Source organism: Elephantulus edwardii, unplaced genomic scaffold (genome assembly GCF_000299155.1).
Source record: "Elephantulus edwardii isolate Elephantulus edwardi_28Jun2011 unplaced genomic scaffold, EleEdw1.0 scaffold00033, whole genome shotgun sequence".
Lineage (NCBI taxonomy): Eukaryota > Metazoa > Chordata > Mammalia > Macroscelidea > Macroscelididae > Elephantulus > Elephantulus edwardii.
The window spans coordinates 14,874,759-14,901,717 of record NW_006399783.1 but is presented as its reverse complement, the minus strand read 5'-3'; the positions used below and the strand labels follow the sequence as shown (position 1 = coordinate 14,901,717).

The 26,959-nt window shown below is 38.4% G+C and overlaps 1 protein-coding gene across 3 annotated transcripts in view; it reads right to left on the bottom strand.

Annotated features, from left to right (window-relative positions):
* CPEB4 (cytoplasmic polyadenylation element binding protein 4) overlaps positions 1 to 15,616 on the bottom strand; it is a 96,106-nt gene extending 80,490 nt beyond the window's left edge. For 2 of the 3 annotated variants that reach the window (XM_006884363.1, XM_006884364.1), the window contains exon 1: positions 13,024 to 14,571. In XM_006884363.1, coding sequence (XP_006884425.1) covers positions 13,024 to 14,148 — 1,125 coding nt within the window. In that variant the 5' untranslated portion in view covers positions 14,149 to 14,571. Of the gene's footprint in view, positions 1 to 13,023 lie in introns of all 3 variants that reach the window. The other variant, XM_006884362.1, reaches the window with a different exon arrangement.
* Positions 15,617 to 26,959: the final 11,343 nt, after the last annotated feature.

The window sequence follows — 26,959 nt, the reverse complement described above, 5'->3', positions numbered from 1 at the left end:
GGCAGTTCTCTGCTGATGTGCTGTTCTAGTCGTTTTTGGATGATCTTCAGTAGAATCTTGCTTGCATGTGAAATCAATGACACTGTTCTGTAGTTTCCACACTCAGTTGGGTCACCTTTCTTTGATCAGCTTTTCTGCAAAGCTACGGAAGATTTCTCTTTCCTAAGAAAATATTCAAGACAAGAGGTGATTAGCTGAAGGACAGTGGGAAGTGAGTCCTAAATCAGCTATGAGGACTGAAATCATGAAGATGCTTCCAGTATTATTCAATCTTCAGCAGTTCATTGTCTATGGGGTTTCTCCTCTCTATGTTTGCTAGTCCTGACATGAGTACAATATTCTGAAACTGAGGCTTATGTCCTATTACCCTGGCCATCTCTTTTTTTTGTGAGCCTTGACAGAATCAGTGTTAGCCCTTCTAGGCCCTCAGAGTTACCACCTCCACATCCCACACCACAGTTCAGAGGTCTCTGGGAGGGGAACTCCTCAACATTCAGCACATCACAAAAGGTCATGAGAATATACACTTCAAGGGAATTATGCTTACTTTGTTCATGTACTCTCAGCACACAGTCCACAGATACATTAAACATTCATGGCTAAATGAGAGCAAGGGATGAAAATGTCTGTCACAGTCTAAAATCTCACAGAGACCAAAATCTTTCAAATTTCTTTAAAAACATACAAACCCCCCCCAAAAAATAAGCAAAAATCTTTCACCCCTGCCCTGTTCTTTTATTCCTCTTTTCAGAAGGCACCCAGAATTCTCAGAAGCCTTAACCTAAAGCTGAAATGAATGAGAATAACAAAATCTTCCAAATTGTTGGTCACTTGTTGATGTTGTGGTACTTCAGCTGGAGCCATTTTCTGACGGCTTCAGTGACCATTAGCATCCTGATGTGGTCAAAGGGAGGTAGTGAGACCAATTTTGGATTATCTTGTTGATTAGGACCATGCTCAACAGTGGAACAGCCTGAGCAGGTGCAGGTGTAACATCAAGGTAGGCTTTGTTTCAGTTTCTCACTATAACTCTTTAAAAGAACTAGAAAAATATTTTTATTTTCTTAAAGCAAAAAAAAAAAAAAACAACAAAAAACAACCCTCCTTATCTTTTAGAAACATATGGAACCTCTACAGGTGGAATGATATGATATATGATATGATAATATGATGCTATATCTGGGAAATGACTGCTTAAAGATAATACAAAAGAAAGAAGAGCAGGTAGGAGAAAAGATGAAAACATAAATTGGTAATTATTGATGCTCAGTGCATGTGTATGTGGGTTCACTAGTCTACTACTTTGTATGTTTAAGTTCTTCATAATGAAACATTAAAAAGAAGACAGAAAAATTTAGGCAAAAGAGAAAAAAATTCACTAGTTGGTCAGTGACTTTTTAGCAGCTCAAGAAAACGAAAGCATCATCACCCAGTTTAATTACCTAAGTACAATGACTCTTTATAAAATGACAGTTCAGTTCATAAAATTCTAATTTAAGATTAAGCTCAAATTACCAAATACATAAATTCTATACCACTTTTCCCTTTTAAAGAACTTGTGTTATTGATGAGATTTTTAATTAATATTTCTAGTTCAAGACTTGCTTTCTGATAACAGTGAATATTACAGAAGTCAAACTTTCTATTTTCAGGTAGTCCTCAACTTAGAATAGGGTCTGTTCTGACAACTCTATTATAAATTTGTCCCCATTTCCCCCCCTTTTAAGTGTTTATTATTATTGCTTTAATTATTATCAGTGTTTTTATAAATTCGCTCTTTGTCTTGGAGCTGACATGAACAGGATAACCTCAACAAATTATGAGTTGCAACACTGCATGTAATGCTTATTATTAATGATACAATGTACACACAAACAGGTAATACTGTGATTTATACTAGCTCAAATACATCACAAGCCAGAGATTGCCTGTTATCTTGTTTCATCCTGAAAAAGATTGGATAAAAGATGAATGATTCAGGAAAGTTGAAGACCTGTCTTCCACTACACAGTTCTAAATTGTAGAGTCATATTTGGAACCCAGACCTGACTTCCATTAACATAAATAGAGTATTTTTCTTAGTAACAGTTCTGTTACATGGACTTTCTCCCATCTACCAAAGAGGTTTGTTGTTCTCATGCACTATTAAGTCAAGAGTATACTCATAGCTGATTCTCCTGTGGATTTTCAGAGGCTATAAATCCCACAAAAGGAGGTTGCTTATTTTTCTCTTTCAGAGCCGCTGGTGGATTCAAACCACCTATAACCGTAAGTGCCCCATCTTATCACTAGGCCATCAAAGCTTCCTCAAAAGGGTTTGCTGTTGTTATGTGCCATCGAGTCACCTGTGACTCATAGTGACCTATACACAACAGCTCTAAAGCCTGCCCTCTCCTGAGCCAGTCTCACTGCCTTTGACACACCTACCACCATTGTCCTAGTTGCTGTATCAATCCATCTCACTCAGGGTCTTCCTCTCCTGCCCTGTCCCTGCACCCTTCCGAGAATTATGTCCTTCTCCAAGATTGCTCCCTCCTGGCCATATGTCCAAAGTCTGTGAAGAAGAGCTTCAAAATCCATGCCTTCATGAAGCAGCTTTGTTTCACTCTCTCCAAGACAGACTTATTTGTTTTCTTGATGGTCCATGGTATGTTCAAGACCCCTCCCCAGCACCGCAACTCAAAGGCTTCGATCCTTCTTCTTCCGTCATCTTTGTTCATTGTCCAGCTCTCTGATGCATAGCAAGTAATTGCAAAGACCATCAACTGGATCAGGTACACCTTAGTCTCTAGAATGACATCGTTACTTCTCAGTACTCTGAAGAGATCCCTGACAGATTTTTCAAGTGCAATTCATCTTTGATTTTCTGATTGCTGGTGCCAAGAGTATTCATTGTGGATCTGAGCAAGCTCCAATTGGCCCAGTGGCCAGAATCTTTGTTTTCCTAATGTTGGGCTTCAATCCATACTGGAGATTACAGACTTTGACCTTCAATTTCGAAACATTAAAACTACAGCTGCTATTTACTGATGTACGTAATTATCCTTCTAACCAGATGCCTTCCTCAAGAATATCTGAAGGTTATTTTATGCTGGAAAGCATGAGTGGCATCCACTTCCTAAACTAGATGCCTCTGAAAACTCCACAAACTCTCTAAACTCTGTAAATGTATAGAAATTATGTTAGTTATAGAACAGAGTTCTGTACAGAAATTATGTTAGTTATAGAGCAGAGTGCAGGTCTTATGTGCAAAACTTACTCTCAGTCATATTTGACTTGATGACACTTGTTGTTATTGTTGTTGTTATGTGCCATCAAGTTGCTGCAACTCATAGCGACCCTATGTACAAGAGCCCTAAACGCTGCTCTAACCTATGCCAAACTCATTGTCTTTGACAGTCACTCCCAGCACCCCAATCACAGAATCGATCCACCTCATCGAGGGTCTTCCTCTCCTGTGCCGTTCCCCTCTCCAAGGAACAGTCCCTCCTTGCAGCATGCCCAAAGTATGTCAGACGAAGCTTCAGAATCCTTGACTCCAAGAAGCAGTCCGGCCACTATTAAATTAAACTAGTGCTGTTATATCTGGAGGAACACTCTTCCACTTTGTACATCACTCTTTGTCAATGTGCAGTATGAAGTAACCTGGCTTTGCTGTGATGCTGAACCTTGTACCATTGGGGTATCAAATACCATAATGGTTTCCCAATGTGGACAGTGTTTGGTAGAGCTCCCAGTTGTGAAACAGGTTTGGAAACAGGAATGGCATCCACTTCCTAAACCACATGCCTCTGGAAACTCTATGAATTTCGAGAAATGATGATAGTTATGGAAAGGCATTAGGCCTTTGAGTCACTATGAGTTACACTCGATTCAATGGTAATCAACGACAACATTTTTATAAAAAATATATTACATGGTATTTTATATATAAATGTAGCCTTTAAAATATACATCACTGTGGGACTATATAACTTAATATCTATCTATAAAAATGGTAATTGGGCTATCCCAGGTAAATACTGAATAAACAGAAATTGCCTAATATACTCTATAATATGCAAAATACACAGTTTGAAGCCTTAAACTTTAAAAATTAACACTGTAACAAGAACCTACTTTTTTCTGCCAGGTCACAGGACCTGGATTTTGCTACTCTTAGGTTAAAGTTTGCCTTTTCTGGTACCATTTTGTCACAGAACTTAAATAAGCCCATTATGGGTGGCTGTCATTGCTGTTGTTAGGTGCTGTGAGGTTGAGTACAACTCACAGTGACCCTATAAACAACAGACATAAACCCTGCTCTGTCATGTACCATCCTCATTATCTCTGATATGCTTAAACCCATTGCGGTAGTCACTATATCAATCCATTTTGTTGAAGGTCTTCTTCTCTTTCAATCATCCTACATTTTTCCAAGCATGATGTCCCTTTCCAAGGAATAGCCTCTCCTAGCAATATGCCCAAAATATGACAGATGAAGCTTTGTTATCATTGCCTCCATGGAGCACACTGGAGGCATTTTTTCCAAGACTATCTGTTTGTTCTTTTGGTTGTTGTTAGGATATTCAGTACTCTTCCCCAACACAACCCAAAGGCATCAATTCTTCTTCTGTTATCCTTATTCACTGTCTAGCTCAGAGCATAGGAAATAATTGAAAAGAGCATGGCCTGAATCAGGCACAACTTAGATGTCAAATAGACATCACTGCTTTCAGTATTTTGTATAGCAGACTTGCCCAATGTATCTCCTGATTTCCCGACTGTTGGTACCAAGGGTATTCATTGTTGAAACAAGTAAAATGAAATCATTGACAATTTCAATCCTTTTTCATATATCATGATGTTGTCTATTGGCTCAGTAATAAGAACTTGCACTTCCTTGATGTTGGGATACAATCCATGTTGAAGGCTGCACTCTTAATCTTCAGCAAGTATTTCAAGTCGTCCTCACTTTCAGCTAGCAAAATTGTGTTGTGTGCATAACACAGGTTGTTGATGAGTCTTACTCTGATTCTGATGCCACATTCTTTATAGGGTTCAGCTTCAACAATTATTTTCTCAGAAGACTGAATAGATATGAAGAAAGGATACCCTGATGCACACCGTTCTTGACTTTAAACCACACAGGGTTTCCCTGCAACATGCAGACAACAGCTTCTTGTCTAGGTATAGATTTCTTATGAGCATAATTAAGTGATCTGGGATTTTTCTCAATGTTACCCATAACTTGTTATGATTCACATAGTTAAATGCTTTGCGAAGTCATAAAAGCACAAATAGATATCCTTATAGTATTCTCTGCTTTCAGTCAGTATCTGACATTAGCAATGACATCCCTAGTGCCATGGCCTCTTCTGAACTCTGCTTGTTCTCTGTCAATGTACAGATCTAGCTATTCTGGGATGATCTTCTGCAATATGTGTATACTAGTAATATTATTTGCTAATTTCCACATTCTGTTGGATCACCTTTCTTGGGAATGGGAACAAATATGAATTTCTTCCAGTCAGTTGGCCCAAAAGCAATCCTCCACATTTTCCAGCATGGATTGGTACCCATGATGGGTATACATGTACAAATGTATACTAATTAGTGGAATTATCAATAATCTATCAAGAAATACCATTTACACATTGTTTGTATTATGTCTATAGTTCAATCAGTTTGTCTTAACATGTAAATAACTCATAGATTAAAAGAAAACCAAAGACTGTACTAGCTAATTGTTTTAACCTTTAAGAAAACTGTATGGTCAGTTTCACTCAAAGATCTGCATAGGTTAGAAATATATAATCAAATCAAAACAATTTGTATGAGTTCCATGGGAGGAGGTTGGATAATCTCCTCCCAGGTGATTAACCGCCTCTGAAAACCTGCTGGAGGGTCAACTATGGGTATCTTCCAACTCTGGTACATAACAACAACAATTTATAAGAAAAGAAAGGGGGAAATCCTCCAAAACAACAAACTCAATACCTTCTAATCAATTCTAACTCAATGCAACCATACAGGGTGGAACATAACTGCCCAGAAGGTTTCTAAAGCTGTGAATACTTTTTGACCATGCCTTTGATATATAGTAGCTGGAAAATTGGAATGACTGACCAATTTGGGTCAGCAGCCCAAAGCTCAATCACTGTGCCATCAGGGCTCTAATTACAAAGGAGATAGATAACAATGTGTGCTAAATAAATAAACTAAAATATAAAAAACAAAACTTAACTTCAGGGTAAAAACCATATTACACTCAACTCAGTTTCTATAGTACCTTTTCCTATCTCTTATCAAAACAAAAAACAACCCAAACTTACAAACAAAAAATACCCCAGAAAGTCTCCATTAAAATGTATTGTTAGTGTATGCACAAGCTATCATACTGCACATCTTAAATTTTTTAAAAATAATTGTGAGAAAAGCATTTGAAAATATTAAAATACATAGGTAGCCAAGGCTAATCATAATTCTCCTGGTAAATATATTACCAGTCTTGCATACATCTAAGCTTATCAAGAGGGAGTATTCTCAGAAATAAAGCTTACTATGCTAAGATAAATATTATAAAGGACTTGTTAAAATCGTTGGAAGAGCTCAAGATATATTTATAATTAATTTAAGCTAACAACTTTATTCACTATTAGAAAGCTGTATTTTAAGTAATAATTGGCTTTTTTAAAAATTCTACTTAGTATGGCCACAGATTTAAGGTACCAGGCTATAACCCTTCAAGTTAATAAGTATCATTAACTTGAGGTATCATCCTCCTTTGCTTAAGGTCACATTCCTTCTAAACAGAGGTCAGAATAAAAACTATTCTATTACACTTTTGCTCTCATAAATAGCCTTTCCCAGTAACTATTTGTGTTTCACCTTCAGAAACAGAGTGAAACTAAAGCCTACACACTTTATCTTTCTATACACCCTTACAGTATTTTCTAAAAACTAGAAAGTAAAACTCACTGTATTTCAATAACACAAAATGTAATGAAAATCTCTATTAACTTTGAAGTTAAAAATTATACATTAATCTAAATTTATCATGGTAAAATTTTTATTTCCATTTTTACATGATAATTTTGTATAATTAAATAAGATAAAATTAATTTTGTAGTTAAAATGAATGTTTATGTTACAGATACTTTTTTTAAAATGAAAACATGTTATATATATTTGATAAGATCAAAACCTAGGTCCAATATGATGGTGAAAATATTATAGTGGATCTTCAAACTTATGCTCCTTACAATAATTTATATAAGTCATTTTTTAAAAAATCACTTAGGCTGTAAAACTTAAACCAAGCATACAGAAATTTTATTTTTTTATTTCTTTCTCAAAAATACTAGCAACAATGACTCTCAAAAGTTTAAACTCATTAAACAAGTAACACTGTCTAGTTGCAACTAGCAACAACCACGGTTCTTAAGTCTTGCAATAAACAGTTTTTTCCTGTAAGATGTTGCAGTAATGAGTTGATCATATTCTGTGGCTTCTCTGAAGACAATGAAAAAGAAAATTAAAATGCCACTTAACTCACTCCAGTTTGTTTTATATATAAAAAAGAAAGTAGTGAGAATCCACTGCCTTTGAGTTTATTGTAACTCACTAAAATGGTTCAACAGGCTTCTAAAGCTATAAATCTCAATAAGAAGAGAATGCCTATCTTTTGCCCAAGAAGCTGTTGGTGGATTTGAACCCCTGGAGACATGCAACCTTTGGGTTAGGAGCATAACTTGCTACTAACTATGCCACCAAAATTCCCTTAAATCACGTTAAAAGCCTTTTAAGGCTTTTTCCAGCATTTCCCCAATAGCTCACTTCTGTTATGGTCATGCAGTTAGTCCATCCTTAATAGTTAAAATCCATTTCTCCCTCCCTACTATAAATGAAAGGGAGCTCAGATGGCTTGGCTTAGTGGTAAGGAATTAAACTGCTAACTCAAAGGCACACAGTCTAAATTGTTTTGTGGGATGAAGATGGGCAATTTCCTCTTGTGTAATTTACTGCCTCTGAAAATCCACAGAAGGGTCAGCTATGAGTCAGTTCGGACTCAATGGTACATCATAAATATAAATGAATGCAAAATGCAAAGGTATTTCCTATTCAAAGATGCCTCCTAATATTAGATTAAGAAACAGAAAAAATGCAATTAGATAGTATTTTAGACAATATCAATAATCTTCCATAACTTTCAAAACTGAAGTAATGCAGTGATTTTCTGTTTACAAATATAAGATGCCACATATAATTTTAAATCAATCAATCAACAATAAAAGAGTTATTAAAGTGGTAAGCATTATTTGCTGGATTAAGACAAAATGTAGTGACAATATCTAAAGTAAACTCAAATGGGTTCTAAGTGAAATCTGAACGTATTTTTCTATCAATCAAGCTTTAGGATGGTCTTTAGGTTTTGTTTTTGGGTTTTTTTTTTTTTGGGGGTTTTTGGTTGTTTGTTTGTTTGTTTGGGTTTTGGTTTTTGGTTCCCCCCCCCCCGCTTACTTTCTGGGTCGTAGCTAATGGAGATGGCAGTATAATTATAGATAAGAGTACATGTACCAGGAAATTCTTTCTTACTTCTTCATAAGGACATAAGAAAAACATAGGCACATCCCCAAAGAAATGCTATAATCAAATGTAATTATTGGTCAGTACCCCAATACATTATTTGGTGGGACATTAGAACTGCGATATGTATTTGGCAAAGACAGGAAGGATTTTTTTTCCCCTTAATATAAGGGTCAAATCATGCCTTTACAATCTTAAGAATAACAGACCCTTTTTTTTTCATCTTGAAAATGGGACATCAACCTTATGAGAGGAAAATTACTTAAGTCAAATTCAAATTATACTTTAAACTTAATAAACAATTATATTCTATTAGTCTCACTTTCAAAACTACAGCTATAATCAGCTTTTGATCCTTTTATTAATCTTTAAATTGTTCTTCTCTTTTGCATGCAAGAAGGCCTCCTCCCCATATCATCTCTCGTAGTTCTACCATATCCATGTGAAGAATTACTGTAGAATATAGCAGTTAAAAGCCTCACTATATATATGTATAGTAATGAGAATAATAATTCCTGATGCATAATAGAGTTGCTGACTGAATGAAATGTGCTAATACATTTAAAGGCAATGATGTAGTACACTAGGTTACATGGTGAACTGCCAAACAAAATGTCTGCATTGAGTCCACCAGCTGGTCAGTGGAAGAAAGAAGAAGCTGTTGCTCCTCAGACTCAAAGCCTCAGAAACACGATGATGGTCACTCTGTGAATTCTCAGGGAATCAGAATTGATCAATAGCAATGAGTTTAGTTTTGGAAATGCATGTAACACACTTAGAATATAGGGGAATGTTAGCTGTCATTATTAAATGCATAACTGAAATAGTGTAGCATGTCATCTGGATTCATAAAAGAATCCTTTAAACTAAGTAAATATAATTAAGAGACAAATTTTAATTTAAAAAATTCCCAAAATATAATGCTTTTTTTAATCAGTTATTTTGAGAATTGTTCACATACTTAGAATCTCAGTTTCTGCATCTTACATATGGAACAAAAAGAACTACCCAAACAATTACAGTAAAACTTATATCACTGATTTTAGTCACTGTGTATACATATGTATACATATAGGGACAACTGTGGCCTAGTGGCAAAAAGCTGTATTGTAATCCTGAAGGCACGCAGTTTGAATCCATCAGCTGCTCTGCAGGAGAAGGATGAGCAATCTCCTCCTGTGTGATTAACTGCCTCTGAAAACCCACCAGATGGTCAGCTATGTGTTGGTGCATGGTCATCAGTACATAACAACAACATATATGTATAGCAAACAAATGCAAAAATCTCTCCAATACATTTCAAAATAAAATAAACACAGACTAATATCCCTTAACATTTCATGTATGTTATTTCTTTATAGAAATACAATGCTAACTTTTGCTTGCATATAAATCTTATAATGTAGTCATATAAACTCTTTCTTCTAATTCTATGGCATATTTCATGATCTATATAACATATAAGAAATAATTCCTAGTATCAAATGAATTGCCAATATCTTTAAAATTTCCTTTTCTAAAATTGATAGAACTTAAGATCACATTTTGTAAATCAAATAGGAGTGTTAGAAAGAAGAGCGATTACAGATTTTTACTAAATTTCACAGGTTGCTTAAGATCATTAGGAATTTTAGAGGTTATCTAAATCATTCCTCCCTACACTTTAGGAAGAAATTGACACCCACAAATACTATGAGACCGCTAGACTTAAGACTACAATGTAAGCCTCCCAGTTCCTAATTAAACAAATGTTCCTTTCCTTTTTTTTTTTTAATCAAATTTAGCCAAGTCACTGATATCAATTCAAAAGGATATCTCTTTGCCAGAACTCTAATTCAAAAGAGTTATTGTTTAAACACACAAACACAAAAAAGAACTGTATTCATGTAAGTAAGCACCACAGCAGCCCGCTTGCTGCTGTTGGGGTTGTTTGGGGTGGTTTTTTCCCCCAAATCATTAGTAATTTGTTGTTACAAAAGACTTTTCTCAAATAATTTCTCTTGTGACTTAAAAAATCACCACTATTGCCACCCTCATAACATATTCCTAATAATGGTGGCAGTAGGGACCAGGAATCGGAAACTTTCTTCATATTTGAGGCAAGTACATTGACTTTTTTTTTTTAATCCTTGCATAACAAATCTAAGGATGAAGTTCATTGCTAACAATAAATTATAAAGTCAATCTTAGTCTATTTTATTTTGTAATCCAGTTTACGCTCTAAAGAAACTATCTGATCAAAGAGATGTCAAACATATTCCACAGGCCCCAACAGGAAAAACATAAAATCCAAAACAAATAAATATTAATAGTATACACATAAGCCAAAACTCAAACTTACTACATTATCTCATCAATTCCGATTCCTAAAGACCCTCCACTGGGTTTCTGAGGCTTTAAATCTTTACAAGAGGAGAAACTTAGATTGTTCTTCCTAGGAGTAGCTGGTGGATTTGAACTGTTGATCTTCTGGCTAACAGTACAACACATATGGAACTACCACACCAGAACTCCCTAGCATGGATAAAAGCATAATTTATTCCTTTTCTTAAAAGTTCATTTTTTCCAAGCAAACCTTTATCAAAAGTCAATAGTAAACTGAGCAGAGGAAATAGACCATAGTCTCATATGCATTCATTGTGTATAGCAGTAAAATGAGAAAACTACCTTCAATTCTGTGCCAACTTTAATCCAGATAAAATTTATATGCCATTTTAGATTGTTAAAATTAGCAATTTATAAATAATTTATGAATTAGTTTTTGCACAAAATTCCTCTTAAATTTATGTTCAAAGGAGTATCAAAAGCAACTTTTAAAATCTAAATTTAACGAGATTGCCAATATTTTACACTTGACCATTAAAGAATGATTATTGCTTTTCAGTTTCAGTAAAAACTCTTTCTGAAAACTAATGCCAATCGTTTTTAGCTCCTTAGGCCTATTAATGCAAAATACAGAAAACTGATACATCTTAACCATTTCACCTGAATTCTTAGAGAAAGTATATATATTTAGCTTCTTTAAATTTTAGGTCTTCTAGTATTTAGGGACGTTGCAATTTTCTACTATATTCCAGAGTTTGTAGAAAGATTTATAAAATAATTCTCCAGTTATGGCACATGTATATATGTCTATATGTATGTATAACATAAATACACTATTATCTTCTAATCTATCTTAACTCATGGGTGTAAAGCAGAATTGTTTGATAACAGTTTTCAAGAAGCAGATCACTGAGCCTGTCTTTCACAGTGCTCCTGAGTGGGTTCAAACTACCAACCTTTTCAGTTAGTAGTCAAATGTTTATGCCACAGATACATACCATTTTTATTATTTATTACTACTACTTTAAACCAAGAGTGTTTATTCTTAAAAGCTGTGTGCTTTTGGGAAGGTTATTGCATCTTTTTGGTAACATCTTCATCTGTAAAATGGGGATAATAGCAGTACTTACTTTGTGAAGTTGTTTTGAACATTGATTCATTGTTAGCTATTCTTTGCCTATATAAATTTACTAAACACGTATCAATAATTATGCCCTCAAAGCACACAAATTTATTGGAGTATATGATGTCCAGTTAGCTATGACATCCTCTTTACCTTTTACCATTCAAGCTGGGTACTCATTAATTTTAAAATATCCAACAATGTGACCCTGGCCAGAATCAAGAAGATACACTAGTAGCAAAAAGACAAGGGATCTTTGCCTGGTTCTATTTTTAGCAATGGTTTCATTTTCTACCCCTTTAATGTTAACACTAAAAAATAAATAAATACATGAAAGGCACTATTCAAGAGTCATTCTGAGACAAAGAGTTCCACAGTATTTAAAAATAAGTGTACATGAGATAAACATTTAGATAATTTCTCTCACTACTCAATTAGTCTTTACTAACACAAAGCAGAACAGAAAGAGCAAAGCAGTGTAAAGTTGTTTAAGAGATATTGCTGAATTGATCAACATAGGCTGTTCAGACTACAAGGTTCTGGGGATTTGATTTAAAATGCAACCAATGATAAAAGAGTAATCATTGCTTTTCAGTAACTTACTGCCTTAGAGTGGAGAAAGAAATGTTTTATTTGTTACATAGTTACTGTACATGTGCAGAGAATGGTTATATTTTCTCATTAAAATAAATCTGTACCTACCTATTTTTATCCTCACTTAAGGAGGGAAAAACCAACTCTGGCCCTCCAGACAAGAAAGTATTATAGTTAATAATTATGACATCACTAGCTACTTGATAATAATTATGACAATTCAGAAATCACAACTTGAAAACTGCCCAAGAAACAGCTTAATATTTTGTTCCAGAATACATTCCTCTGCAACTAAAATAATGGCTGATAATTCCTTTTCTATCCAGAATCAGGTCAGATATGAACAAGGACAAATCAAAATCTCTTAGGTAAACCTTAATTCATCCAAATCTATTAATGGAACAGAATCTTACCGGAAAAGGAAAAATGTTGTCAGCTCTGTTCAAGCTATCTTCCATCCAGGATTTGGGAGCAAAGGCAGAACTGGGCCGAGCATACTTCTGGAGCTGAATATGATTGCTTGCAAAATTTTTCTTCAAAGGTGAGATGGAGTTCAGGGGAGTTATTCCTCCATTCAGGCCTCTACGATGATCTCGGCCTTGAGAGCCTCCCCAGCCACCATATCCACCACCCCCTGGGCTCCAGGAAGAAGATGGTGTAGGAGAGGGACTCTGATAGCTGCTCCATGGAGAGGGGGGTTTGTTAAGATTATTCGCCAAATGAGGCAGCTGGTTAAAAGCAGCATTTCTGTGTGTGAAAGGCGGGGGATGGGGACTGGCAGGCGACCTCCTTTGCTGCTGATGCTGGCTGTGATGATGCTGGAAATGAGGGTGATGAGGGTGGTGCTGTGACAGGGGCGCAATCTGAGGGGAGAAGCTGCCTCCGAAGCCAGGGCTGACATGATGGGGGAAATTTTGAAACAACAGAGCACCGTTATTTGCTGAAGCAGCAGGGACCCCTCCCTGGTGAAAGAAACTTGCATCTTCATTGATTATTGTAGAGGAGGAAGGCGCTATCGCTGCTGACCAGTTACTGAACCCAGTAAGAGACGATGCACTAGATGTCAAGGGTTGGGTCGAAGTCCCTAACCCTGTGGCTTCTTGATAATCAAACCCTGTCAACACTGGTGATTCAATTCTTATTTTCTCCTTCCCATTACCATTTTCCGAAGAATTGTCCCCTTGATTTTCTTCAGATTTTGCCTTCTCTGTTTCAGGCAGTATTCCAGCATCCTGACCTGGACTGGGGGAGAGCTGCTGCTTTTCTAGAGGGTCCTGCTGTTCCTGTTGCTGACTTTTGGCCTTTTCCGACCCCAAGATCTCATCCTGAATGTTATGGGTAGCTGGGGCAGGAAAAAGCCAAGCTGACCCAGCACTGCTGCCATTGGCAGCTGTGTTATTATTTATAAAAGCAGCAGGGCTGGGGGTGGCATTTTGGTGGTGGTGTGGAGGCTGCAGATGTGGATGGAATCTGACTGGAAAAGCAGATTTATTCCCAGTATTGCTTTGCACTAGCACTCCAAACCCGTAATCCCCCATTTATTATTTTTAGGATCAGAATCTTAGAATAAAAAACGGCAACCTGATGTCTCACGCCTTACTCTTCAATGCAAATTTTAAGGGTTTTTCTGTTTGTTTGTTTGAAATGTCTTGTTTTTAGCTAGCTCAAAGATCACAGCTTATCCCCACTCTAAATAGTTCCGTTTTGGAATTCGGGTCTCTGAGAAACAGTAACAAAAGAAAAATGGGTTTTGTTTTTTTTTTTTTAAAAAAATGTCTTAAGGTATTGACATGAATCCAATTGAGCTTATTTCCAGGAGGGAATAAAAATGAAGAGGGTAAAAATCAAGTCTTTGGTTAGTAAAATAGGCGCTTTCTTTTTCCAAAGGAAAATACACATGAATGACAAAAACACAGCTTCTCAATCATCTATGGATGTAGAAGAATAAGCATTGCGCAGAGTAAAAATATATTTATATATATAATTTAACAATCACATATGGTCTTCCTCAGCAGTTTAGATTCACTCACATAAAAATTAGAACAGGGCTAAGGGGAGAATACGTTCTCTTCTTGGCAGCTTGGTTGTGTTTTTTTTAAAAAAAAAATCAGGAATAATTTAAGAACATTATATATTATATATTTATATATAGATTATATTAGGTGATCTAGGGTGGGAGTTGAATTTCTGGTTGCGGGCGAGGAAATCAGCATTGACTAACGAAGGGATGATTGCAGGGAGGTTTCTGCTGTTCCTGGTCCTGTTTCTGCTCTTTCTCGGGGTGCAGTGTGGGCCTCTGGGGCTGTTCCTGAGGCTCCGGGTGCAGATCTTGCTGCGGTCGCTGTTCCTGGGCTCCCCCCGGCCTCCTTTCCCCCATGAAATGGGTTGGAAACACCGTTTCTCCCTCTTGGGGGGGGGTTCGCGATCAGCAAGGATTAGCGAGACTCGACGAGGGCGAGCTGGCAGCCCGGGGGTGCGGGGACCAAGGGGGCGACCTGGAAGGTCCTGCGGTCTCTGCCTCTTCCCCTCTCTGCGGCTCCGGGGTGTTTTTCCCTCATGGGACCCAGGGGCGGTTTGTTCAGTTTTCTCAGTTCGATCCTTCGCAGGAGGGGGTGGGGGGAAGAAAAGAGGAAAGAAAGGAAAAACCCCACTGTTGTGGTACTCTAACGGAGAATGGCCTCCCTCTTTGCTCGCTCGCTCTCTTTATCCCCAGATTTTTTTATAAAAACTATAATTTAGAAGGCTTTTGTTTCTCCTCACGGTTGTTGGGCCGTCGTCGTCGCCGCCACCACGGTCACTTTACCCCGGCCCCGCAGTCCCCGATGTCGTTGCTGTGGACTCCTCCTGGCTCTCCTTTTTCTTTCCGTCTTCCTCCTCTTCTTCCTCTGCTGTCACCACTGCCGACGCCGCCGACGCCGCCACTGCCTCCCGGTGCCCGGGTCCCGCAGCCGCGGCTGAGTCCTTCTCCTCAGGACCGAGCCGAGTGAAATGACAACCAGCTGGAAAGACCGAGAGACACTTCCGGTTCGTGGAGGGAGGGGTGGGATGCCGGGGACGCCCCACCTACCGGTAGATCGGCCAATCCTCTGTCAGAATGTATGTCAGACCACGCCCCCTAAACTCAGGGCCCCCTCCCAGGAAGGTCCAAAAGTTACCACGAGAGACGCCCCTTCCGTCTGCGCCTCTCCCAGTGAGGCCCGGAATCTGAAACCGCTCCCCAACACCCCAACTGAGCGCAGCAGGTCGCCATCTTTGGTATGGGCAAAGGACTCCTTAAATGTTTATCTTCCCTAAGCAGGCCTTTCAGGAGGAGCACACAGAGACGCGTGGAAGGGAACTATATCCTTGCACCTGGTAGAAAAGAGCCGAGTAGTTGGGGGTCGAAGTGGAGACCCGTGAAACTCTGGGTGACCAGGAGGGCCGCCCACAATAAAGGTGGTTCTCCAGGCCTCACGTGCTCTGGTTAAGCCCCGCCCCAGAGGGATCTGGTGGGGGAGGCGGGTCTTCCCAGCAGCTGTGTTGTGCCTAGAACTGCGTTTGCTCGGGATCCGAATGTAGACCTTACGTCCTTACGTGGTATTCTCCCCTACCTTCCGCTCCTCCCCCTCCCCCACTCTGTCATACTCCGCAGCGTCTCAGGTCCCAATATAAAGTAGGCGTAGGCTGCTCAGCCCCGTCTCCATCCTGTTCCAGTTCACGTGACACGCATTACCAGAGGGACCTTTCCAAAACAGGAATCTTATCCCAGTTCTCACCTTCTCATATCTCTTTTATGACTGCCCCTTTCACAGATTGATAGCCAAATCTGTCTTCTTCCCTGTAACCGTGACCATCACCCAGCGCCTCTATGCGTACTCTTATGGCTTTTTTATATGTATTTTTTTTTAACATCATGGGGTTTTTTTACATGTCACTACACTGTTTAGCTTCCAGAATCCCTTTAAAAGCCACCAACTCTTTTCAGAATTTTTGTAAGAGCTTGCACATCTTGCCATACATGTACCTATTTCATTTGTTCATCGCTCTATATTGTAATTGTTTCTCGCTATGTGCTAGGGACTCTGGGGAGAAAATCCTTTAACTAGGAGGCCTCACTGAATAATGCTTAAAAGCGAATGAACAGACTTCTCTTACCACATCCTTTCACACGCAAGTAAATATTCTTATTTACACACTCATAGATTTTGGTGTGGTGCTTATATCTCAAACTTTGATCATGAAGGTATTTGCTACCTAGGAGCTCTCTCAAGTTTTCATGACACTGTGTTTAAGGCTATCAATGTGCTGCTGAGCCAGGATGCCAGTGTTTCCATCACATTCTTTGCTCCACAGCTTGCTTCTGTAAAGATTTACAGTCTCAAAGAACCTGTAAAGCCGTGCTACTCTGCTTACAGAGTCTCTGAGTCAGATTTGACTTACGGCAAAGGGCTTAGTTGGTATTGTTGTTTAGGGACTTCGTGTCTTTATTCATCTTTTACATTCCTACTACCATGACCACTGTCAGGACTAGAGATAACGGGGTTTTTTTTTTCTTAGCACAAGCACTCATTGCCATCTAGTCAGAACAGACTGATAAACTAGAGGATTAAAACTGCCAGAGAGAGGCATCTTTTGGATTGACTATGCAGCTGCCTATTGCCAATACTACCAGAGTTCCCATACAAGCTCTGAAGAGGTTAAATCTTCCTACAAAGGAAGACCCTTAACAAGATGGTTTGACTTAGTCACTGTAACAATGGACTCCATCAGATCAAAGATTATGAGCATAGCATGGGATAGGATAAGGTTTAGATCAGTTGTTCAATGGGTCACCATGCATTGTCGGTTCAACAACGTCTAACAACAGCAGGGAGCTCTGGTGGCCTAGTTGGTAAGAGATTACACTGACAACTCAAAGGCAGACAGTTCTAACCTGTAGAGTCAGTTATGAGTTAGTTTTGATTTGATGGCCGTAAGTTTGAGTTCTGAGGTTTTCTTTGAAATGCTAGCAAAGGGTCTGATACAGAGATGACTCAGATTCAATGTTTATTGAATGAATTAATGAATATTCACTGTCCAGTTGGTGCTTGAGGGTGTTTTCAAGCTATAATTACAGTGTCTTATAAAATGAAAGCCATGACTTGCAGGAAAGAAGAATAATAGTCTTTGAAAACAAAACTATTTGATTTTTAATCTAAGCTCTACTGATTCTAGTCATGCAGCCTTAGACATCACCTCTGCAAGTCTCTGGTGTCTCAGCTATAAAATGTGGGTGGTATTTCTTCCTCACTAGGTGGTTCTGTGTCAATTACATGAGAGGCATGTGAAATGTTGGGTTACTAGGTATTAAAACATATCTTTGGTAACTTCTTAAGTGCAGAGATGTTTGCCACATATCTTTTAGCTAGAAGCAGCTGCATGCATGAGGAATCCAGGAACCTGCTTTGGTTTATAGAGGAAGGAGGCACACCCAGAGTCACAATCAGAATACTGCTAGGTCAGCCTGATCTCTCAGAACAAAATACAGGGTGAGTAGTAAGGATGGGCTGGGCTGATGCCAGGGCGATCACTGCAGGGAGCATGAGAGAAGGCACGAAACCAGTTGTCATGGATTTGATTCTGATTCATGACCTGTGCTCCTTGGGTTTCAGTGCTTGATTTTTGAAAGTAGATCACCAGACCTTTCTTCCAAGATGCCTCTGTGTGTGGTCAAATCTTCAACGTTTTGATTTGCAGCCAAATTAGAATAACCACATCACCCAGGGACTCAAAAGGAAAAGGAAGAGCAAAACAGTTTTCCTGGGTGACTTGCTTTCTCAGAAACCCAGCCTACCCAGTCCAGGGCTGCTCCCTTTGAAAACATTCTGGCCTCAGACACTGTCCCATGGTAACCATGACAACAACTCAGCAGCTCCATTTAGGATCTCCAAATGCATCTACAGTTGCAGATGAGTGCTGCCTTGAACACTGCTGGCAGATGAGAGTCCCTCCCATGGAGCATGCTCACTGGGAAGCTTTCTGGTTACAGAGAAAGCAAGCTCTGCTCCAGCACTAAGGGGCTACCAGATGGAAAAGCTCCTCCCCACCCAGCCGGGGAGGGTGTGTGTGGGGGTGTGTAACACCTTCAGAGGAGCAGCAGGTTGGTGAGTGTCTATGTCCTGTTGGCTACTGCCCAGCCCCCTCTGGGATTTGAGGCCAACTACACCCCAAATCCGACACATCCAAGGAAGCAGAGCCTTAATATCTCCTTCACCAGCCTTGTTTAAAGTTTGGTAGGTAATACAAATCTCATTCTATAATCCCATTAGGATGAACTCTGTTCTACTCCAACTCTAATGGCCTCTGCCACTGCCCTGGAAGCAAATACAGGGTCAGCCTTGTCCCAATAGCCACACCCAAGCTCTGCAGGAGTCTGTCTGGCTGATCACTTTAACAGTTAAGGCCACCACCCAAGGCTGCCTGGGTTGTCTACTGCACAATTCCATAAAGCATTACAGATTATAATGTGAGTGTTACCCACTGAAGTTGTGCAATGTGGCTACTCTGCTTCAATTTATATCCAGAAGACACAGAGGCACATAACGCAAAAATGAAACTCATAAAAATAGCCAACCATTACCACCATCACTTATATGAGCACATGTTCAATGTAAGAAGTATTTAAAGTAGCCAATCCTTTAAGAGTTGGTAGCCCAAGGACTGGCTAGGGAGAAATTGAAAGGCACAGCATCCTTAGTTATGAGTTGAAGCCATGGACAGGAATATGATCCAACCTCTCAAGAGATTAATACCTGGTAGTTACTTTACCTGGCAGCATTAACGCACTTTCTAATGTAATTGTTGTTAGGTGCCATCAAGTTGAGTGCAACTCAGAGTGAACCTATGAACAGCAGACTTGAACTCTGTCCTATCCTTTGCCATCCTCATCATCTCTGACACCCTTGAGACCATTGTTGCAGTCACTATGTCAATCCATCTTGTTGAGTGTCTTGCATTCTTTCATTGACCCACGACCTTTCCTGGCATAATATTGTCACCATTTTTGCCTCTATGGAGAACTCTGGCTACATTTTTTCCAAGACATATCTGCTTGTTCTTTTGGCAATCCATAGGATGTTCAGTATATATTTTAATGAAATTTTTTAAAAGAAAATAATTAAAGATATATAATGTGATTGTTGTTGTTGTTAAGTGTCGTCAAATCATAGACAACTCATTGCAACCCTATGAACGAAAGACCTGAACACTTGTATAATGCTCTTCATTTCCCCAAGTTAATAGGGTTGCTGAAGGCAAGCTATTTCACAAGTGGATATCACTCCTGCTTCCAAGCTTGTTTTAATCAGGGAGCTCCACTAAACACTGTCCAACATGGGTGACCAATATCACATTTGACACATCAGGGTCACAGTGTTCAGCATCACAGCCACCACGAGTTACCTCTGTACAGCAAATGGACAGACCAGTGCTATACCATCTAGAAGAATGTTTGACCCAAAACAATTAAAACCAGGCCTGAGGAATGCAGATTAAAATCACTCACCTTTGGCTTGGTAACATTACTTTCTGTCCACTAGGCCAATAGAGCTCACTCTATGTTGTTGTTAAGTGCCATCGAGAATGAATTCTAGTCCTACAAATCCCATATAAACATTTCATTGTTATAAAAAACTAAATATTAAAATTAATAAAAAGTAGAACGGTGTCTCTATGTATGCATAATAGTATTTTCTTCTTGTTGTGTGCTACCAAGTCAGAGCCAACTCATAGCTGGCATTCCAGTGGGTTTTTTGAGGGAGTAAGTTGCTTGAGAGGAGATTGTCCATCCTTCTCCCATGGAGCAGCTGGTGGATTAGAACCACATGCCTTTAGGATTACAGTACAACTTCTTACCACCAGGCCATCAGAGCTTCCTATAATATAATAATGGTTGTTGGTAGTAATTATATATTATAATATCCCTATAATACAATAATATGTTATAGATAAGTCAATATACTTTTACAACTATTTTGCATGAGGAGGAAAAACTACATTCACTCATCACGCAAACACAAATGCTTTCATTTGAAGACAAAACATATCTTCTCAAAATTCTAATGAAAAAAGAAATTATTTTAGACTGGAACTAAGAGCAACAAAATAAAGTCAAATACTAAAAAATTAATAAATTCACTGAAAATAAAAAACCAAAACCAAAACCACCGTGTAAAAATTCAATGAAAATATGGTGACATGTTGAAGAACTGAGACTGAAGTTTGTTGGGTTTTTTTTTTCTTTTTTATTTTGGTCTTGTTTGGTTTGGTTGCTTGTTTTTAATGATTTGGTCAAGAATCTGCACTCTCTGTACATGCTCACCCATACATTTCAGATGGGAATATCCAGAACAATACATTAACATAGAATGTCAATGTTCAAAGGGATTAGAGGTAAGAGAAGAAAAGGAAAAGAACTGCACTGGTAGATGAATGGTAAGGAGTTACACTCCCAACCCAAACGCATGCAGCTTGTATCCACCAGCTGCTCCATGGGATAAAGATGGGCACCCTCCTCCTATCTGATTTACTGTCTCTGAAAACAGACTGGAAGGTCAGTTATGAGTCAGTTCCAACTCAAAAGCACAAAACAGTAGTTCTAAAAGTGTGTGTATACTCACTAATCTATGATAAACTAGCCAATTTTTAAAAAAATTTTTTCTTTAACTTAACCTCTGCTCTTTACCTGTTTCAATATTGGGAAAAGTGTGCACATTTACTTAGAAAACACCATTGTTTCTTCACAACTAATTACTAAAATACAGTTTCTCTTTGTGTTTATTGTTTGGCATCCAGTATAAAGTCTCCGTGTTTTAAACTGTTTTCTTACTGCCTTCACCTTTGCAGTGTTATCATGAACATAGAGCCCGTAGTTAAAAAGCTGTTTCAGTGTAAGCGAATGAAGCCTGTCCCTCCAATGCTTTGTTACTAAGTGCCTTGGAAAGGTCCAGGACATGACACGCTTCATTTGAAGTTGGCTGTACCCTGGCAAAGCTTTAGGTGAGCTGGTTGACCTTCTAGACTGTGACTTGGATCACATGGGATGACTTGGATTCTTTTGTGGCTCCAGCCACCTGCAAGGACAGGCTGCTGACCTAGATTACCCCTGGCTGTTTTGATTGGACACACTTCACTTCCTGTTTCAAAACCATGGCTGTGCTGCCACACAGCTGCCATCTCACAGCCTCTGGAGAGGCAGGGGGAGTTTTGCTAGCAATGCTGGAAAAAGAAAGAGCTTTCCAGAACCTGTGGGATAGCTGCAGAACCCAGATTTTGGAGAGCTCAGAGTCACTGACTGAAATTCTAGCTCTATCACAACTATAAATTCTCAAGCCAAAACTAAAAAGCAGTTGTCTTTGGGTAGACTCTGACTCATGGTGACCCCATGTGTGCAGGGCAGATCTTTGCTCCATGGGGTTTTCAGGGTGGTGGCTTTCAAGAAGTAGATGGTCAGACCTTTCTTTCAAAGCACCTCAGGGTGAGTTGGAACCACAAACCTATATTCAGTAGGCAAGTGCTGAACCAGTAGAGCCACGCAAAGTCTTCTAAACTCACAGGCACTGGTTCAATTTGTCTGACAGTTGTCTTACAACCAGATTTTGGACAACCAATAGAGTGAATCATTAAGCAAACAGTTTGAAGAAACTTACTTATTAGAAAAGCACTAACAATATCCTTTGCTCTTTTGTCCAAACTTCTTGTATGTGTGTGTATGCACACACACAGAACTCTGGTGGCTTATAGGCAAGAAGTTGTGTTGCCAACCCAAAGGCTCACAGTTTTCACAAGCTGATCTGCAGAAGAGAAATGTGTAAACTCTTCCCATATTATTCATTGCCTCTGAAAACTTACTGGAAGGTCAGCTATGACTCTGTTCTGACTTGACAGCACATGGCAAGAACAACACATACATTTACTGAAATATGTATATATATTTCAAATACACACATATATAATATCTAAAGACTATTTGTAAAACTTGATTCTATAAGAAGCCAAACTTAAAATCTCCAGTGGAGTCCATCAAAATGAAGTTTTCCAGAGTTTCTCCCAAAGTATTCTGATTCAGTTTTTCATAATATTCTCCCATTAAAATATCAAGACATTTTCCTCATAATAATCTAAGAAGATAGAAAAATAGTGTGGCTATGACAAAAGAGTATATTTCTCACATAAAATAGGTTTGTGAGCACTCATCTAGGGCTTCCAGGGGCAGAGGGCAATAGTGTCAAACAGCAGGCTGAAACCCAGATTCCTTCTATCTCATTTGTCTGCCCTCCTCAAAAATGTGACTTTTAGAAGAAAAGAAGCGGGGGACCAAACTAAGACTTGTGGATGAAGTATATAATAAGGGTTTCTTTCAGTGCTGTAAAAGGTTAATTGCAATAATCAATGGTGTTCATGCTAATGAATTGTTTCTAAAATTAAAAACTAATATGACTTGCAAACTTTCACCTTTTACACAAATTAAAAATAAAGTTTATGACATTTTGGTAAAAGTTTAAACATACTAGAGGAACAAAATAAAGAACAAAAGAGATGGAACAGAGCCTAGTCAGTGAGATAGAATACAAGAATAACAATGGGAATATACTAGAAGAGGAAACAGAAGAGATGGAAGAAAAAAATGTAGAAAACATTAGAATCATGTGGGATGACAGCAAATTGAACATGTGTGTTATTTGAATCCCAGAACATCAGGGAGGCAGGGAAATCACTGAGAAAATTGTAAAAGAGGTACTAGAAGAAAATTTCCCAGGCAAGGAAATCCACATTCAGGTAGCTCAGTGAACTCCAAACAGACTAGACCCCAAAAGAAAAGCATTAAAATACATGAAAGTAAAATTCTCCAAATTCAAAGATAAGGATAGAATACTAAAACCAGCATGAGAAAAAGGAAAAAAAACGACCCGCATACAAAGGAGAACCGATTGGACTATGTTCTGATTTCTAAGCAGAGACCATGCAAGCAAGAAGACAATGGGATGGAATATACAGAAGGTTGAAAGAAAACAACAGCAGAGGATCTTGTCTGTACTCTGCAAAGTTGTTCATCAAATATGAAGGAAGAACCAGGTCATTTGCATAAAAACAGGAGCTAAAGGAATTTGTGAAAACAAAACTACCTCTATAAGATATAAGGGGAATCCTTCACACAGAGACAGCAAATAAAACTAGATGGACCATAGTAACCAGAAACAATAGAAAAAGAAACACAGCAAAAATGGCAGTGATAAAACCTGGCCTGTCAATAATCCTACTTAATGTGAATGGACTAACTGCACCAATTAAGAGAAAAAGAGTAGCAGAGTGGATAAAAAACCCCAAAACCCATTAATATGGGTCTACAAGATACATATTTTAGAAATGAAGAAAAAGACTAAATATCAAAGAATGAAAAAAATTTGAAAGAAATGGCACACACAAAAAAGCAAGAGTAGCAATGCTAACCTCTAATAAAATAGACTTCAGGATGGAAACCACAATAAAAGATAAGGTAGGGAACTGTATAATGATTAAAGGCACAATAGGACAAGAAGACATAACCTTAATCAACATCTATGCACCAATTGATAGACCTGCAAAATACATAAAACAACAATAACAGACTTGAAGAAGGAAATAGCACCAATACACTGGTAAGAGACTTAAACACACACAACTCTTACCAAAGGACAGGTTAACTAGAACAAAAGTTAACGAAGATGCAGAAGATTTAAACTAACCAATCAGCCAACTGGATTTTGTGGATGTATTCAGGGAATTGCACCCAACTAAAATTCAGTTTAATTTCTTCTCAAATGCATATGGTATATACTCCAGAATTGACCACATATTAGGACACACAGTAAGCCTCAACAAATTAAAAAGCATTGAAATAATATAAAGTATCTTCTCAGACCACTATGGTATAAACTAGAAATTAACAACAAAAGGGTAAAGTTTACAAAGCCACCCATATGGAAACTATAGAATACCCTGCTAGAACATGATTGGATTATAGAATAAATAGAAAAGTCCTTAAAACAAATCATAATGAACATTTGCAACATACCAAAACTTCTGGGATACAGCTATCGCAGTCCTCAGCGGACAGTTCATAGCAAAAGACAAACACATACAAAAAGGAAGCAAGAAGCTAAATTAATGACCTAACACAACACCTCCATCAAATAGAAGAAGAACAAAGATCTAATCCTACAGCCACTAGAAGTAAGGATATTATAAGGACAAGAGCTGAAATCACTGAAACAGAAAACAGAAAAATGATACCATCAAGACCAGGAGCTGATTCTTTGAAAAGGTTAATAAAATAGACAAGCCATTTGCAAACTTAACAAAAGAAAAAGAAAAAGGAGAGAAAAAAAATATCTCCAATAAGAAATGACAGAGGTGGCATCACAACAGAACCAGATTAAATTAAATCAATAATATGGGAATATTATGATGAGACGCTCCAATCAGATTCTCTCCAGCGCAACAGGTCTTTTAATTTCTTGATTGTTACTACTGTGGGTGTTGATCATGGATCTAAGCAAAATTAAATTGTTAACAACTTCAATATTTTTTCCTCTCCATCATGATGTTGCCAGTGGCAAGAATATTTTTTTTTTCTTGATGTGGAGATGTAATCAAGATTGAAGATTGCAAAAAGACTTCTGCAGCAAGTGTTTCAAGTTTTCACTTTCTCTTTTCAAAGTTGTGTCATCTGTGTTATGCAGGTTGTTACTTAGTCTTCCTCCAATCCTGATGCCACATTCTTCTTAATGGAATCTATTGCTATTGTTATGTGCCATCGAGTCACCTGTGACTCATAGTGACCATATGTATAACAGCCCTAAACCCTGATCTATCCCTTGCCAATGTTATTGTCTCCAACGTGCCTATCCTCGTTACCCCAGTGATAGACTCAATCTATCTCATCGAGGGTCTTCCTCTCTTGTGCGTCCCTCCACCCTCCCAAGCTTCTAAAATTATTTGTTCAGTATACAGATTGAATAAGCATGCATAAAGAATAACCTGATGCATACTTTTCCTAGTTTTAGATCATGCATAATTCTCTGGTTCTCTTTAGACAGTTCCTTCTTGGCTAAGGTATAGGATTCACATGTGCACAAGTAAATGTTTTGAGGTTCCCATTCTTCTCAATAGTAGCCATAGTTTTGATCCACACAGTCAAATGCCTTTGCACCATCAATAAAATACAAATAAACATCATTCTGGTATTCTCTGTTTTGGACAAGATTCATCTGACATCAGTAATGATATTCCTACTTAATGCTCTTAATTTGCAACTGTAGAAACTGAGACCTGAAGGATTTTGGGTAAAAGAACCCAGTTACATTATCCAGATGAATTGATTCAGACTTTTTCTTTTACCATTTAGCTTGTATTGGGATCACCTACAGGTCTAGTTGAACCAGAGACCAAAATTTCTGATTCAATACATGTAGAATTAAGCCAAGTATTTCCATTTCTCAGAAGTTCCCAAGTGATGCTGATGCTGCGGGTTGAAAACCACTGTTCCACAGTACATTCTCACCTGGACTTAACATTCACTTTTACTCATTGCTATGAACCAGAACCTACATATAGCTGTCCCTCCAGTGAGTTTCTAGGGCTATATGGAAGGATATTGTCTTTCTTCTGCAGAGCATCTGGCGGATTTGAATCCCTAGAAAGGTGCAGCCTTTTGGTTAAACAGTGCAACTTAACAAGGAAACTTCAGTTCAGTGTAGCTCAGCTGAACCCATCACCTTCCCTCCTAGACCAAGTCCTCCTCCCATGTTTTCTAGCTCATTTAATGGTGCCGTGATTCATTCTTTCAGTTGTCTACGCCAAATTTAGGAGTCATCCCAAACTCCTCTCCCTCTCTATCCTCTTACAGTTGATCCCAATTTTTCTTGACTTTCCCCTTCTCTGACTAGCTGAACTTGGGCACCTCACAGGACAGCCAGCAGACCCCGCAGACCCACCCTATCTTCTCAGGTAATCGGAGACGCCAAAAGCCCGCGACATCTGCGACAAGCCTATCTACACAGCAATTCTACAGGATACATCACGTTTGACCGATAAATATTGCAACTAAACTTCAGAGACACTGATCCCAACATAAGGAACTACCATCAGCTGATGTGTCTGAAATCACAGAAGGCATGGAAGCTTCATATATAAGTTATTAGATGGAGGGCTGGTGAAAGGGAGATAGATGTGAAGGGAGGGGGTAGAAGTGGATGGATATCCTGTGGGATGGTGAAGCAGGAAATAAGTGCGTAAAGGTGCATGTGAGAAAGGCAGGGACAACACTGACACTAAAGTTAACTCCGCAATAAG